Source organism: Odocoileus virginianus, chromosome 28 (genome assembly GCF_023699985.2).
Source record: "Odocoileus virginianus isolate 20LAN1187 ecotype Illinois chromosome 28, Ovbor_1.2, whole genome shotgun sequence".
In the NCBI taxonomy this organism is placed as follows: Eukaryota; Metazoa; Chordata; class Mammalia; order Artiodactyla; family Cervidae; genus Odocoileus; species Odocoileus virginianus.
Window position 1 is genome coordinate 34,460,555 of NC_069701.1, and position 13,752 is coordinate 34,474,306.

General features: G+C 47.5%; 1 protein-coding gene across 3 annotated transcripts in view; it reads left to right on the forward strand.

Annotated features, from left to right (window-relative positions):
• Positions 1-13,752, forward strand: part of FADS2 (fatty acid desaturase 2) — a 37,659-nt gene that overhangs the window by 9,081 nt on the left and 14,826 nt on the right. For 2 of the 3 annotated variants that reach the window (XM_070457470.1, XM_020916871.2), the window contains exons 2-5: positions 3,626-3,736; positions 5,209-5,406; positions 5,526-5,627; positions 11,054-11,179. In XM_070457470.1, the coding sequence (XP_070313571.1) occupies positions 3,626-3,736; positions 5,209-5,406; positions 5,526-5,627; positions 11,054-11,179 (537 nt within the window). The remainder of the gene's footprint in view (positions 1-3,625; positions 3,737-5,208; positions 5,407-5,525; positions 5,628-11,053; positions 11,180-13,752) is intronic. The other variant, XM_070457471.1, reaches the window with a different exon arrangement.

Sequence of the window (13,752 nt, forward strand, 5' to 3'; positions counted from 1 at the left end):
ATGAAGAAGGTAAAGCAGGGTGATGTCCCAGAAAGCATGGGACTAGGGCGTGGTTCTTTCAGATGGGGTGGTAAGTTGGGGCAAGCCAGCCCTGAGATGCTGAGGAAGCAGGTCGCCAGGCAGAAGAGCATGGTAACCAGCTTGGCAGGTTCCCAGGTAGTTTCCACCAGGCCTGCTCAGAAAGCTGCTGCATCTGCCGTAGACAGTGAGACAATTAACAGAGCTTGGCTTTCTCAGCCTATGTGAGGCTTGTGGGGATGTGGTCCCTGGGCCGGGTGAACCTGGATTTGACCCTGAGGATTTCCCTGGTGGCTCAGTGGTTAAGAATCCACCTGCCAATGCAGAAGATCTGGGTTCGATCCCTGGGTCAGGAAGATCCCCTGGAGAAAGAAATGGCACCCCCCTCCAGTATTCTTGCCTGGGGAATCCCATGGACAGAGGAGCCTGTCAGGCTGCAGTCCACGGGGGTCCCAAAAGGGTCAGACATGACTGAGCGACTAAACAACAATGCCACTTGAATGAATGTCACCTTCCCGGGTTCCAGGGCCTTGATCTGTAAAGTGGGGCTTGAGGCTTCAGGGAGGTAATGGAGACCACTTTCCTTTCTCCCCACGTGGCACGTTGTGGCACTTCCTCTCCCTTGGCCTCTGGAGATGGCCCAGGGGTGGCTTCGGTCAGGACAGGAGTCTTATCTGCTCCACCAGTTTCCTCAATCCAGGCAGAGGCTGGGAGATGTGACCTGGACCTGGTTGGGGGAGGCCATAGGCGCTGGGTGAGAGGCGGTGGCCTGGCAGAGTAGAGATTGTTTCATTATTATCAGCCGTTGTTCGTCAGGAAACTGCCATACCGAGAACTTCCCCTTTTTTCAAAAGCTGTGGTGTCATTTGAGGTGAAGCAGTGACAGGGCCTTTCTCAGCTCTGAATTTGGAAGGCTGTGCTCACTGCAGGCCAGCTCCCCGGTGCCTCAGTGGTAAAGCGTCTGCCTGCAATGCAGGAGCCGCCTGGGATGCAGGTTCGATCCCTGGGGTGGGAAGATCCCTGGAGGAGGGCATGGCAACCCACTCCAGTATTCTTGCTTGGGAAATCCCATGGACAGAGGAGCCTGGGGGGCTACAGTCTATGGGGTCACAAAGAGTCAGACCCGACTGAAATGACTTAGCATGCCCGCACGCTCACTGCCTTACCACCAAGGCCACATGCAGAGGAGATGGAAGCAGGGGTGGGGCGGAGGTACCTGCTGGCCCAGAGCAGACCCCAGGCTCCTCACTGCTTGATCCGGGCCCCTGCAATAGCAGCCCATCTCTTCTCTGAAGGGGTACTTGCTCAGATCTTCTGCTACCATCCCTTCTGGTTCAGCAAGGTAGGGGTGCAGACATTTTTAAAAGACTCCGGGCCCAGTTTTCCTCTGTACAAAGTGTTGCTTTGTCAGTCTGTTCTAGACACAAATAGAATAAAGACCAGGCAGAAGAGCTTGATGCCAGGAAACGGAAGAAGACTGGCAATTACCCTTGTGAGATACTTGGGCACGGGGGCTGAACACACTTTTATGAGTTGTCAGCATCTTCCTCATTTCTTCCTTGTTTTTTCTTAAGTTATGAAAATTTCCAAATATACAAAAAAGTTGAAAGAATTGAACACTTGTGTATCCTTAACCAAGATTCACTAATCTCAACATTTTGCCACATTTCATATTCCTCTTTATGCATATATGTATTGTTTTTTGCTGAATCATATGAAAATAAACTGTATCATTATTATGCCATTTCAGCATCCTCTAAGAACAGGGACATTCTCTAACAGGATCTCAATACTTTGGTTACATTTAATAAAATTAATACTGATTCTTTATTAATTTTTAATATTATTTATTTATGACTGTGCTGGGTCTTTGTTGCTGCTTGCCAGCTTTTCTCTAGTTTCGAGGTGTAGGCTTCTCACTGCAGTGGTTTCTTTTGTTGTAGAGCAAGCTCTAGGGCCTGTGGGCTTAGTTGCCCAGCAACATATGGAATCTTCTCAGGCCAGGGATCAAACCCTTGTCCCCTGAACTGGCAGGCATATTCTTAACCTCTGGACCATCAGGGAAGTTCAATAGTGATTCTTTTAATATGACCAGCTATCTTGTCCATATTCCAAATTTCTCATTCAACCCCAGAATGTCTTGGAGAACTGCTGGGTTCCCCCCACCCCAAACAGGAGCCTTTCAAATCAAATACTGCAATCTTTATAGTTTTTTGTTATATCTTTTTCTGTCTCTTTTAATCTATGGCCCCTCCTCCCCCACACCTCCTACACACACACAGACATCCTCACTTTTCTACAACTGCACTGATTTTTCCAATTGTTTCTCGTGGTGTCATTTGATTTGTTCTTCTCTCCAAGCAATCTCAAAACTTGATTTTGTTAAAATTTTAAGTTGAAATACAGTTGATGTCCAGTATTATGTTGGCTTCCCAGGTGGCTCAATGGTAAATAATCTGCTTGCCACTGCAGGAGATGCATGAGATGAAGGAGACATGGGTTTGATCCCTGGGTCAGGAAGATCCCCTGGAGGAGGGCATGGCAACCCACTCCAGTATTCTTGCCTGGAGAATCCCATGGAGAGAGGAGCCTGGTGGGCTACAGTCCCAGGGGTCGCACAGAGTCAGACATGACTTATTGACTATGCAGGGACACACAGTATGATGTTAGTTTCAGGTGCACCTTGACGCTTTGTTTGATGCAAGGGGAACACTGTTTATCACTGTGACCTCACACTGCATACTATGGAGGTAGGGGACTCTATTGTCAGCTCATCTCTAAGAGAAATGCTGTATTTGTTTTATGTAACATACATGTATAGGAAAAAAAACTGGGAAAAAAATCCTGATATATTAGCAGTGGTAGTCATTCTCTGAGTGATATTAATTTTCCTCTTTATTCTTCTGTACATTTTGTGAATTTGCCAAAATTATCCACATTGCTTAATAATTGGAAAAAAAGATTAAAAGGCACAGCATTCATTCTTTTAATTTTAAAAGCAATGCAGCAGTATTAGAGAGTTTGGAAAGTAACGCAGATAAAGCAAGGCCTGATGCCACAGGCTTAACACATAACAGTTTAGAGATCTGCATAAAAAAGCTTTCATAATCTTCATAATTATTTTCATACCTTTTCAAAATATGAAAGAGCTCCTCCCACCAATGCATTTATGTAATCGTGTATCTGTTTTGGGTATAGCATCATCTAAGCATATTTTGCATACCTGTGGTACGTTCCAGGCTTGTTCTTTGCTGACAGCTGTGTGTGCTGCATGGTGGGTGGCAGTGTAGCCCTCAGAGAATTTGGTTCCCAGCCCTGCCCAGCCCACATCCCTGGAGGGGCACATTTTTTGGTAAACATCCTTGGTGAGCTCAGCGGCCCCTCATCACGGTGCAGCTGCAAGTGGCATCTCCATGGGAGTCCGGCGCCGAGGGACCTGCCAGGAGGAGGCTCAGAGAACACTTGGGGTCGGATCATGGATGCCCCATTTGGGGTCCTGCTGTCCTAGTGGCACAGAGCTTCTGCTGGCAAGCCCTGCCCTCCCTGGGGTGGAGGCGCTGGCCAGAGCCGGGGTAGAGGTACTCACCACCTGCCCCCTGCTCTCCAGGACGCCTTCCTGGCCTTCCACCGCAACCTTGATTTTGTGCGCAAGTTCATGAAGCCCCTGTTGATTGGCGAGCTGGCCCCTGAGGAGCCCAGCCAGGACCGCGGCAAGAATGTGAGTCTGACCAGATGAGGAAGAAGGGGAGGGGATCGCCCCAAAATGGTGAGCGTAGGGTACGGGGTAGGAGCCTTTGTGCCTGCCCAGGGAGAACCACTGCTCATCACCTGGGGTCAGGGAGGACTCCCCTGGCCCTGGTGAGCCCTCCTCCTCCTGTGCCAGCTTAGGCTTGCCCCCCACCCCTGCCCTTGGAGTAATTCATTCCTAGCCTCTCTACCTCTGGGGCCTCAGTGGCGCCAGGCTGGGCACAGAGGGTTTCTCTCTTCCCCAGTCACTTGCCCTTATATCTGGGCTTTCTTCCGCTCATGCCCTGCCCCTGCCTCCTAGCTTCCCTCTTTCTCCCAGTGATACCCTCTTTCCCAGACTCACCCTTGACTCTGCTTCCCGTGTGCCCAGCGCACGGAGCCTTCTCCTGTCTGATAGAATGTTCAGAACAAGGGGTGCACGTCAGGTAGTGGGAAACATAAGCTTCTTTATCATTTAATTTAGTTCATGTATTTGGCCACACCACATGTGGGATCTTAGCTCCTCTGACCAGGGATTGAACCAACATCCCCAGCAGTGGAAGCATGGTCTTAATCAGTGGACCTCCAGGGAAGTCCCAAAACTTTTTAAAAAAGAAAAAAATGGTGTAAAATAGACATAATAAAATTTACCATTTTAACCTTTCTTAAATAAAATATTTATTTTAAATATTTATTTTATTTTGGCTGTGCTGGGCAGCTTGCAAGGATCTCACTTCCTTTACCAGAGATTGAATCGGGGCCCTTAGCAGTGAAAGGGTGGAATCCTGACCACTAGGCAACCAGGGAATTCCCCATTTTAACTCTCTGGAAATACACAATTCAGTGGCTTTGAGTACATTCACACTGTTGTGCAACCATCGCCACCATCTGTCTCTAGAACTTTGTCATCACCCCACACTGAGATTCTGTTTCCAATAAACATTAACTACCCATCTGTCCCTCCCAACAGCTCCTGGTAAACGCTATTCTTTCCACTGAAGAATCTCTTCTAGATACATCATAGAAGGGGACTCATAAATATTTGTCTTTTCATGTCTGGCTTAATTTCACTTAGCTTAATGTCTTCAGGGTTTGCTCATTAGCAGTATGTGTCATCATTTCCCTCCCTTTTGAAGGCTGTGTAATATTCCATTGTATGTATGCACCATATTTTATTCAGCCCTTCCTCCATTAATAGAATTTGGGTTGTTTCTGTCTTTGGCCTATCTTGAATAATGCCGCTACACAAAATGGATAGCACTTTGAGTGAAATCCTTTCTCTGCCACTGAACTGGCTGTGGGCAAACACATAGTTCCAAGGCTGTGCCAGGTCCAGGCAGGTACAGAGCAACAGCAGCCGTTATAGTGCATAGCAACTGGGCTCCTCTGGGGCTTGGGTGTGTGGATTGGTCCCCCCTGGAGCAGCTGGGCGGTTGACTCCTTCCTCGTGCTCTGGCTCAACAGTCCCAGATCACTGAGGACTTCCGGGCCCTGAGGAAGACCGCTGAGGACATGAACCTGTTCAAGAGCAACCAGCTCTTCTTCCTTCTTCACCTGGCCCACATCATCGCCATGGAGAGCATCGCCTGGTTCACTATCTTCTACTTTGGCAATGGCTGGATTCCAACCATCATTACGGCCTTCGTCCTTGCTACCTCTCAGGTGAGGCGTGACATCCTCACCTGTCACTTGAAGCCCCCGCCCCCTGCCTCCCCCAGCTGGCAGAGGCCTGGTGCCTAGGTGCCGACGCTCTGAAAGTCTCTGTGGCCCTCTCTCCCCAGGCCCAGGCTGGATGGCTGCAACACGATTACGGCCACCTCTCTGTTTACAAGAAGTCCATGTGGAACCACATCGTCCACAAGTTCGTCATCGGTCACTTAAAGGTAAATGTTGGCCACCCTGGGCATCCATTCCATCAATTAGTGGTGGGCACACTGCCATCTTGGACCAGGTCACCGCTCCGGTCAGTGTCCTGGGTGAGCTGCAGGACTTGCCAACCCTCTGCTTCTCTGAGCTTCCAAGGCCTGTCTCCTAACCACACTAGACACACAAAACTAGGGTAGTTGTTCTGCAAACAGGCACATGCTTCTTAGTTGATTATATTTGTTCCTTACCTAAGGACTTACTGATAAATTCCTTTCAGTTTGGAACCAGTAAAGAAGCAGTCTCTCTCACTTTTTTTTTTTTTTTAATTAAAGCAGAATTGGTTTACGATGTTCTGTTAATTTCTGCTGTATAGCAAAGTGATTTAGTTATATGTGGGCTTCCTTGGTGGGCTTCCCTGGTGGCACTAGCGGTAAAGAATCCGCCTGCCTATGCAGGAGATGTAAGAGACGAGGGTTTGATCCCTGGTTCAGGAAGATCCCCTGAAGAAGGAAAAGGGAACCCACTCCAGCATTCTTGCTTGGAGAATGCCCTGGACAGAAGGAGGAGCCTGGTGGGCTACAGTCCATAGGGTCACAAAGAGTCGGGCATGACTGAGCAACTTAGCACGCAAGCATATACACATTCCTGCATTCCTTTTTCATATTCTTTTCCATTATGGATAATGAATACAGTTCCCTGTGCTACACAGTAGGTCCTTGCTGTTTATTCATTCCATATATAATAGTTTGCATCTGAAGAAGCAATCTCTCTTGATACATCGGTATGCTCCCTCCATCAGGTGATGTTTTATATCTGAGACCTCGTGTTTCTCTTAAGTCTTTAGATAAGAGACTTCAAACAGTGTACTGAGCCAAAGGGCAAGAGTTGTGTAAAACCCAGAAGGGCAGGTAGCTGTCTCATCACCCTACAGATCAGGAGGCAGACCTGCAACAGCCTTGTAGCTTGGCAAGTTTGTACAAAGCTCAACTGGACTTGCCAGCGACCTTGTGTTCATGTGATAGGCATTATCTCTTTGGTTTTGGAAATAAGTCCTTGCCAAGTCTCCCTTTGAAACAGATTCTCATCCTCCTGCCCCGCACTACCCCAGCAGCATCTAGCTGCAAAGACTCCTGTCCTTCCCTACCTTGGCTTGGGAAAAGCTACGTGTCTGGGTTAATGTCAACCCCTGCGACCCAACAACATCCAGTCTTTCACTTGTCCACTCAGGGTCTGGTTGGGAGTGAATCACCACTGAACTGGTAACCAGTTTCTTAGTAAGCAGTTTGCCTGGCCCTGAGCCTGGAGCTGTCTGAGAACCTGGTTTCTTTCCAGAACTTCAGGGGTGAAGGATGCACATAGTAGAGGGATTTGTTTCATTTTATTCCCTTTTCTGTTGGAGAAAACCCTCCTCGGTGTTGAGAGTAACATTTCACTCCAGACCCAGGTTATCCCTACACACTTAACAAAGATGAACTTTGTCCTGTTTCCAGATTCTGGGTGGGAGCCGGGAGGGCCTGTCCCTCCTGATGTCTGTGTAACCTTGAAGGGCTCTGGGACACAGCTCTTGTGTTAGAAGATGAGGTCGGGACAGGGGACTGGCCTTCTTGTAGAACGTTGATTTGTGAAATCTGGAGTGACGGGGTACTCGGGCTGGAAGGTTCTAGGAGGTCAGGGCCCTGGGTTCTGCTGATGGCTTGCCAGCTCCCTGCTAGCTGTGTCCTGCGTGCTGTGTCCAAGCCAGTGGCGTAACTGGGCAGCTCAGTCAGGGGTGCCCCAGAGCGAGGAGCATTCTGGCTTTCACGGCATCACTCTGGCACGTGGTGGGCACATGGTCCTATCATAGTCTTCAAGGACCCCACCAACTTGGACATCTTAGCTCAGCCCACTGAGGGCCCTGAACGGGGTGCTGGGAGCTTCGGGGTGCTGGGAGCTTCAGGGTGCTGGGACCCACTTCTTAATGCCAGCCCAAGCTGCCGTGGGATTCCCCGGGTGAGCCCTCCACCTCTCGACTATGCCTTTTCCTTTGGTCCCCATCACTTCCGGCGGCCATTTCTCCCCATGTCACTTCCGGTGGCCATTTCTTCCTGGGGTTAACCTTGTACAGACATGGTTCTGTGAGGGTGAGCATCTATTTGGCATTGCACTCAGGATAAAATGCAAACCGCCAGGCCTGGCACCATCTAGACTGCATCTGAAAATGGAAATCTTTGGAACCCACAAGTCTTTCCTCAGCCTTATCTGGGGTCACCAGGGCTGGGACTAAGGTGAGGCAAGTGAGCACACAAGTGTGTCCCAGGAACACAAAATTTAAGCGATGACAAAAAGAATCAGGAATGAAATAAGTAGCATTTTAATGCAATATTTTAAAAGCTTTTAAATTTTATATTGGGGTATAATCTGATTAACAATGTTGTGATAGTTTCAGATGGACAGCAAAGGGACTCAGCCATACATATACATGTATCCATTCTTCCCCAAAGTTCCCCTCCTATCCAGGCTGCCATGCAATTTTTTTTTTTTTTTTTTTGTCTAAGTAAAATTGATGCAAAAAAAAAAAAAAATCCACAATGAACAAAATACCAACATTTTAAATAAATATTAGGACTTTGAGACTTATTGGAATATGAAACCGAAGGACAACTTGTATCTTACATACATGTTTTTATGTGTTCTCTCTCTTTTTTTTTAAACTGGTTGCATTTCGTTCACCAGAGAGTTAAAGTAGTTGAAAGCTACTTAAAATTTGGAAAGGTGGTATATAAAAAGCCCCAAGATGAAGTTTAAGTTTATTATTTATACTGAAACCAAATTTATTATTATTTTACTTCAACTTAATTTAATTAAAAATTACTTGACTGTTGCTTGGTTGAGAGAGATCATCAAACTCGGCAGTTCTCTCGTTTCAAAACAAGATGAGCAAAAGGGTGATAGATTTTTGAAAATATTGTTAATGAGGCTCTACTATGGCTCTGCCCACCCTTGCTGGCACCAACCAAGGAGGCTTTCTCTCCTCTCTGTGACAGCTCACGCTCCCCTTCCCCCAAGGCCGTCACCCCACCTCTGTCAGAAAAGGGACCCTCACTCTGTCTGCCCCCTCCTACCCAGTATGCTGCCCAGGGGCAGACCTTCTGAGTGGCCTCCCAAAGCTTTTACAGCTCTGTCAGCACATTCCACTGTGGAGTGAGACCCACCCAACCCCAGTGTGGGGTGAAGCACCCCAGTGTGGAGTGAGGCCCCCTACCCATGTGGAGTGAGGACCCCCTACCCCAGTGTGGAGGGAGGCCTACTCTCCCTTGGTAGACAAGGGCCGGCCTCCTTCCCTGCTCCATCCCCGGGACAGGCATCACTGAATCATGGCTCCAAGGCAGGCAGGGCTGCCGTGTCCCAGGAATGGTATGTAAAGTTGGGCCTAGTGAAGAAGAATGGAAGAGAATCAGCAGAGAAGAGCACCATCAAAAGCTACTTCATCGTTGCACCCCATGCCAAGTTCGGGGGTGGCCCCACCTTGCCACATCTCATCCTTAAGGTGCTCACAGCCCCTCTTTCTTTCCTGCAGTTATTCATTCAACAAACATCTCTTGGTTGGTATATTCTAAACCTCATGTTTCACATACCTTGCTCCTTAATTCCTTTGTACCATGGACTCCATTGTGCTTTTCCCAGGAACTTGGCTTCTTTTGGCTAGAAAGACCAATGTATCATCTCATTTTCCAATCCTCTAAGCTCTCATTTGCTGTTATTTTTTATTTTTGTTCTGTTGGGTTTGGAGGCCCAGAGACCTGAGGTCATTGCAAAGGCCACAGCTGCTCAGAGCTGTTCCCGCCCTTGGCCCTTAGGGTCCAGGGACTACGTTTGTACCCAAACATCTTCCAAGTAAAATGTTTGTTTTTGCAATTAGGCCTTTTTGTAGATGGCCAAACCCTAGGCCAAAGCATTGATTGATTCAGCAGCTGCTCACTCATGAAACCCTCAGGCTGACGAGTCAGAGGGTTTTGTTTCCTTCTTTGTATGACTGGGTGACTCCATGGAGGGACATGCCCTCAAAATACATCTGGAGTTGGAGCTGGTGAGACAGAAATTCGTGGCCTTGAAAGAAATACTCATGTAATGCGTCTTGTCTCCTAGAGTTGTAATTTTATTATGACTTTTATTATAATTTTTTGTTATTTTTGGCCACATTGTGCAGCATGTGGGATCTTAGTTCCCTGACCAGGAACTGAAGCTGGCCCTCTATGGTAAAAGCTTGGAACTCTAATCCCTGGACTGCCAGGGAGTTACCTGGGATTATCATTTGCCTGTTGGAAGCAGAAAGCTCTTACCTGCTTGTGTTGGTGATTGTTTATTAAGCTCCCCCAAGCCGTTTGGACATGGTGTGACACCCACATGACTCAGCGGTCACCTCTCAGTGCAGTGGCCCCTCTGGCTGTGGGGCTGTCTCTTGCCAGCTACTCTCTGGGCCCTCTGAAAGCAGGAGCCATTTGTGGTCTTCATTTTTTTTTTTTTAAGCTTTCTTGATCTAATTCACAAGCTCTACAGTTTGCCCATTTACGTGTGCAAATCCATGACTTGTAGTATATTCACAGATTTGTGCACCCTCCATCCCAGTCAGTTTTGGAACATCTTCATCACCCTGAAAAGAAACCCCACACCACTTAGCCGTCACTTCCAAACCCCTCATCCCAACCCTGGAACTAGGTAACCACTCGTCTTTCTGTCCATGGATTTCCCCCATGCTGGACATTTCATGTAAATGGAATCTCAGGACATTGTAAATAGACTCCTTTGAGGCTGGTTTCTTTCACTTAGCGTCGTACTTTTCAGGTTCATCCATACTGTAGTGTGTGTCAGTACGTCACACCTTTTCATGGCATGGCCAAACAAGATTCCATTTGGGTCTGCCACATAGTGTTTATCCCTTCTTCAGGGCATGAGCTTTGGTTATTTTAAATAATCCTGCTAGGAATGTTTGTGTACAAGTTTTTGTGTGGCCATGTTTTCATTTCTTTTGGGTACACATACCTAAGGGCACAGTGCTGGGTCCATATGGTAAGGGAACACTTCTTACTGTTCCCCAAATGGAAGTGTTCCCCTCTGCACAACAGCCACAAATGAGAGACAAGCAGAGGATGAGGGGTGTTGGCCTCCCCCCTGGGACTGGTGGACAGCTGAGGCCCCTCAACGTGTGCTGAAGTGCTTGCCTCTCCATCCATCACCAGCACCATCTTATGATCAGGGTGGAGGGGTGGCATAAACTGGCTCCATGCAGAAGTCCTGTCCAAGGGGCTGCCCAGCACTCTGGACCCAGCACTTGCAGAGTCAGTTTCTGACTTTTGGGACCTGAGTATCGGACCTGCTAGGATCTGGTCCCAAGACGTGCGGGTCCTGGGCTCCCCCGCCCCTGCTGCCAGGATTGCCCTGCTCATCGCTATTCCTCCCCTGACAGGGTGCCTCTGCCAACTGGTGGAACCACCGCCACTTCCAGCACCATGCCAAACCCAACATCTTCCACAAGGATCCCGATGTGAACATGCTGCATGTGTTTGTCCTGGGCGAATCGCAGCCCATCGAGGTACGGATGAAGGGGACAGGGTAGCCACGGGAGTGTTTGGCTTGCGCAGGAATCAGGGGAGGGCAGGGTGGAGAGTCAGACAGACACCTGTGTCTGATATTTACACAGAAACCTTTCCTGGACACCCTGAGTCATTCCAGCTGGAATTTCTATGGAATGGCCTCCTAAAAAACAAAGGCAGCTCCTTATCAGAGTGTTAGATACCTCCTTGATGCCCATGGGCTGGGGAAGAGCATTTCCTAGCTTGTTCCTTACAGTTTGGCAGGAAGGCACAACTCCAAGGCTCATGCTTGGTTCCCAAAGACCAGCTCCAGGAAAACTTACTTGGAGAGTCACAGTCCCTGATGCTGGAGGGACCTTCACAGGGTCTGGTTCCATCTGCTTCACCACGGATGCCAAGTGAAGATCAGCAGGAGGAGGGCATGTGGTCAGGGTTACATCATTTAGTGGCCATTCTAGGATGAGGCCCCAGATCTGACAACTGAGCCATTTCCTTCCACTCCATCACACTGCCTTGTCTTTATTTTATTTATTTAATTAACTAATTTAATATATATTTTTAATGTGGGCCATTTTTACAGTCTTTATTTGTTAGAATATCATTTCTGTTTTTTATGTTTTTGTTTTTTGGCCACAAAGCATCTGGAATCTTAGCTCCTGGACCAGGGATCGAAACTTCACCCCCTACACTGGAAGGCAAAGTCTTTTTTTTTTTTTTTTAAATTTTTGGTTGTGTTGGGTCTTTGTTGGTGCACACTGGTTTTCTCTAGTTCTGGTGATGGGGGCTTACTCTCTAGTTGTGGTAGAAGGACTTCTCAATGTGGTGGCTCCTCTTGTTGTGGAGCATGGGCTGTAGAACTCGGGCTTCAGTAGTTACAGCACATGGGCTCAGTAGTTTTAGCATGTGGGCTTAGTTGCTCCATGGCGTGTGGGTCCCTTCCCAGACCAGGGATCAAACCCATGTCCCTTGCATTGGCAGGTAGGTAGGTTCCCAACCCCCGGACACCAGGAAAATCCCTGCCTTGGTTTTATATTAGTTTATTTTTTATTATAAGTATAGACATACCTGTTGTAAGCATTTAAGTAGTAACAGTAATTGACCAGACTGAGAAGCAAGTCGCCTGTTCTCTCTCCCATCCCTGCTGTGCCTCCTGTTGTCATGCCCCTGACACTGGTGACCACTGTTGGTGTCAACATTGGTGACCACTATTGACAGCATTCTCTAATCCTTCCAGGTATTTTCTATGTGTGAAGAAACATAGACACACATATCTTTTTTAAAAACAAAAATTCAAACTTAGATAGTTTTCCTGCAACTGGCTTCTTCACCAAATGTGGTGAGTCCAAATTTGCTGGAGTCCAAGTGCATTAGCCTCCATTTGGGGCTGTCCAGTGCTCTGTTGTGTTTCTAAGGCAGGAAAATTTGGTGTTGCTGAGTCTTTGAATAAAGCCATGCCCAATGCTTTTAAAGGATTTAAAGACTCTCCTCATTTAATTTTTTTTTTTTTAAGTAGAGCTTCTAGGTGAAAAAAAAAAAAGTTATAGAAGCTTTACTTTTCTGAAATACATTGATGATGTAAACCAAAGTTTAAAAGATCCCTGTTGCTTTTATGTAGATCTTAAGTGTGACCAAACTGTGCAGAGAGTAGGGGCCTGATAAGCATTTGCCAAGAGAGGCACTTTTACCCTCCATAAGGAGCAGTGTCTTGAACTGGTTGTATTCCCAGCAATGTTGGCATCCAAGACTTCAAAGAGGAAGAGGAGGGAGACTGTTTCCTCAACTCTGGTTGGTACCCCACTCCTCCCGTCTCATATCTGCCCAACAGAATATTTGAGCAGAAACATAAGTTTTCTGTGACGTTGTCAGTTCAGAGGAAATTAGCCAAAATTTGGCTCTTTGGACATGTGGAGCCTCTCTGGCTTGCCAGGGACTTTGTTGTTGTTGTTCAGTTGCTAAGTCATGTCCAACTCTTTGCAACCCCATGGAGTGCAGCACGCCAGGTTTCCCTGTACTTCACTGTCTCCCGGAGTCTGCTCAGACTCATGTCCATTGAGTCAGTGATGCTACCTAACCATCTCATCCTCTGCTATCCCCCTTTGTCTTCAATCTTTCTCAGCATCAGAGTCTTTTTCAATGAGTCAGCTCTTCATATCAGGTGGCTTCACATCAGTATTGGAGCTTCAGCTTCAGCATCAGTCCTTCCAATGAATATTCAGGGTTGATTTTCTTTAGGATTGACTGGTTTGATCTTGCAGTCCAAGGGACTCTAACGAGTCTTCTCAAGTGCGAGGATTTTCTTTGCCAAAATACATGCTTGCATTTTCCTTCTCGGGACGAGTTTGCTCGCTTTGATTTGAGGTGTCTAGATTAGTAGGACTGATTAAGTGGAGTCCATGTGATAAAAAGACAAAGTCTTTGCTTTCTAGGCGGGGAGGCTTCATGTCATAGAGCTGTTGACTGGCTTGACAAGTAGTCTCTGTGTTTCTGACAATAAAACCTAGTCTCACCAGCGATGCTGCCAAGGTGTCTCTTTCTGTGTGGTAGCTGTGAAACTCCTTCCAACATCTCTCCC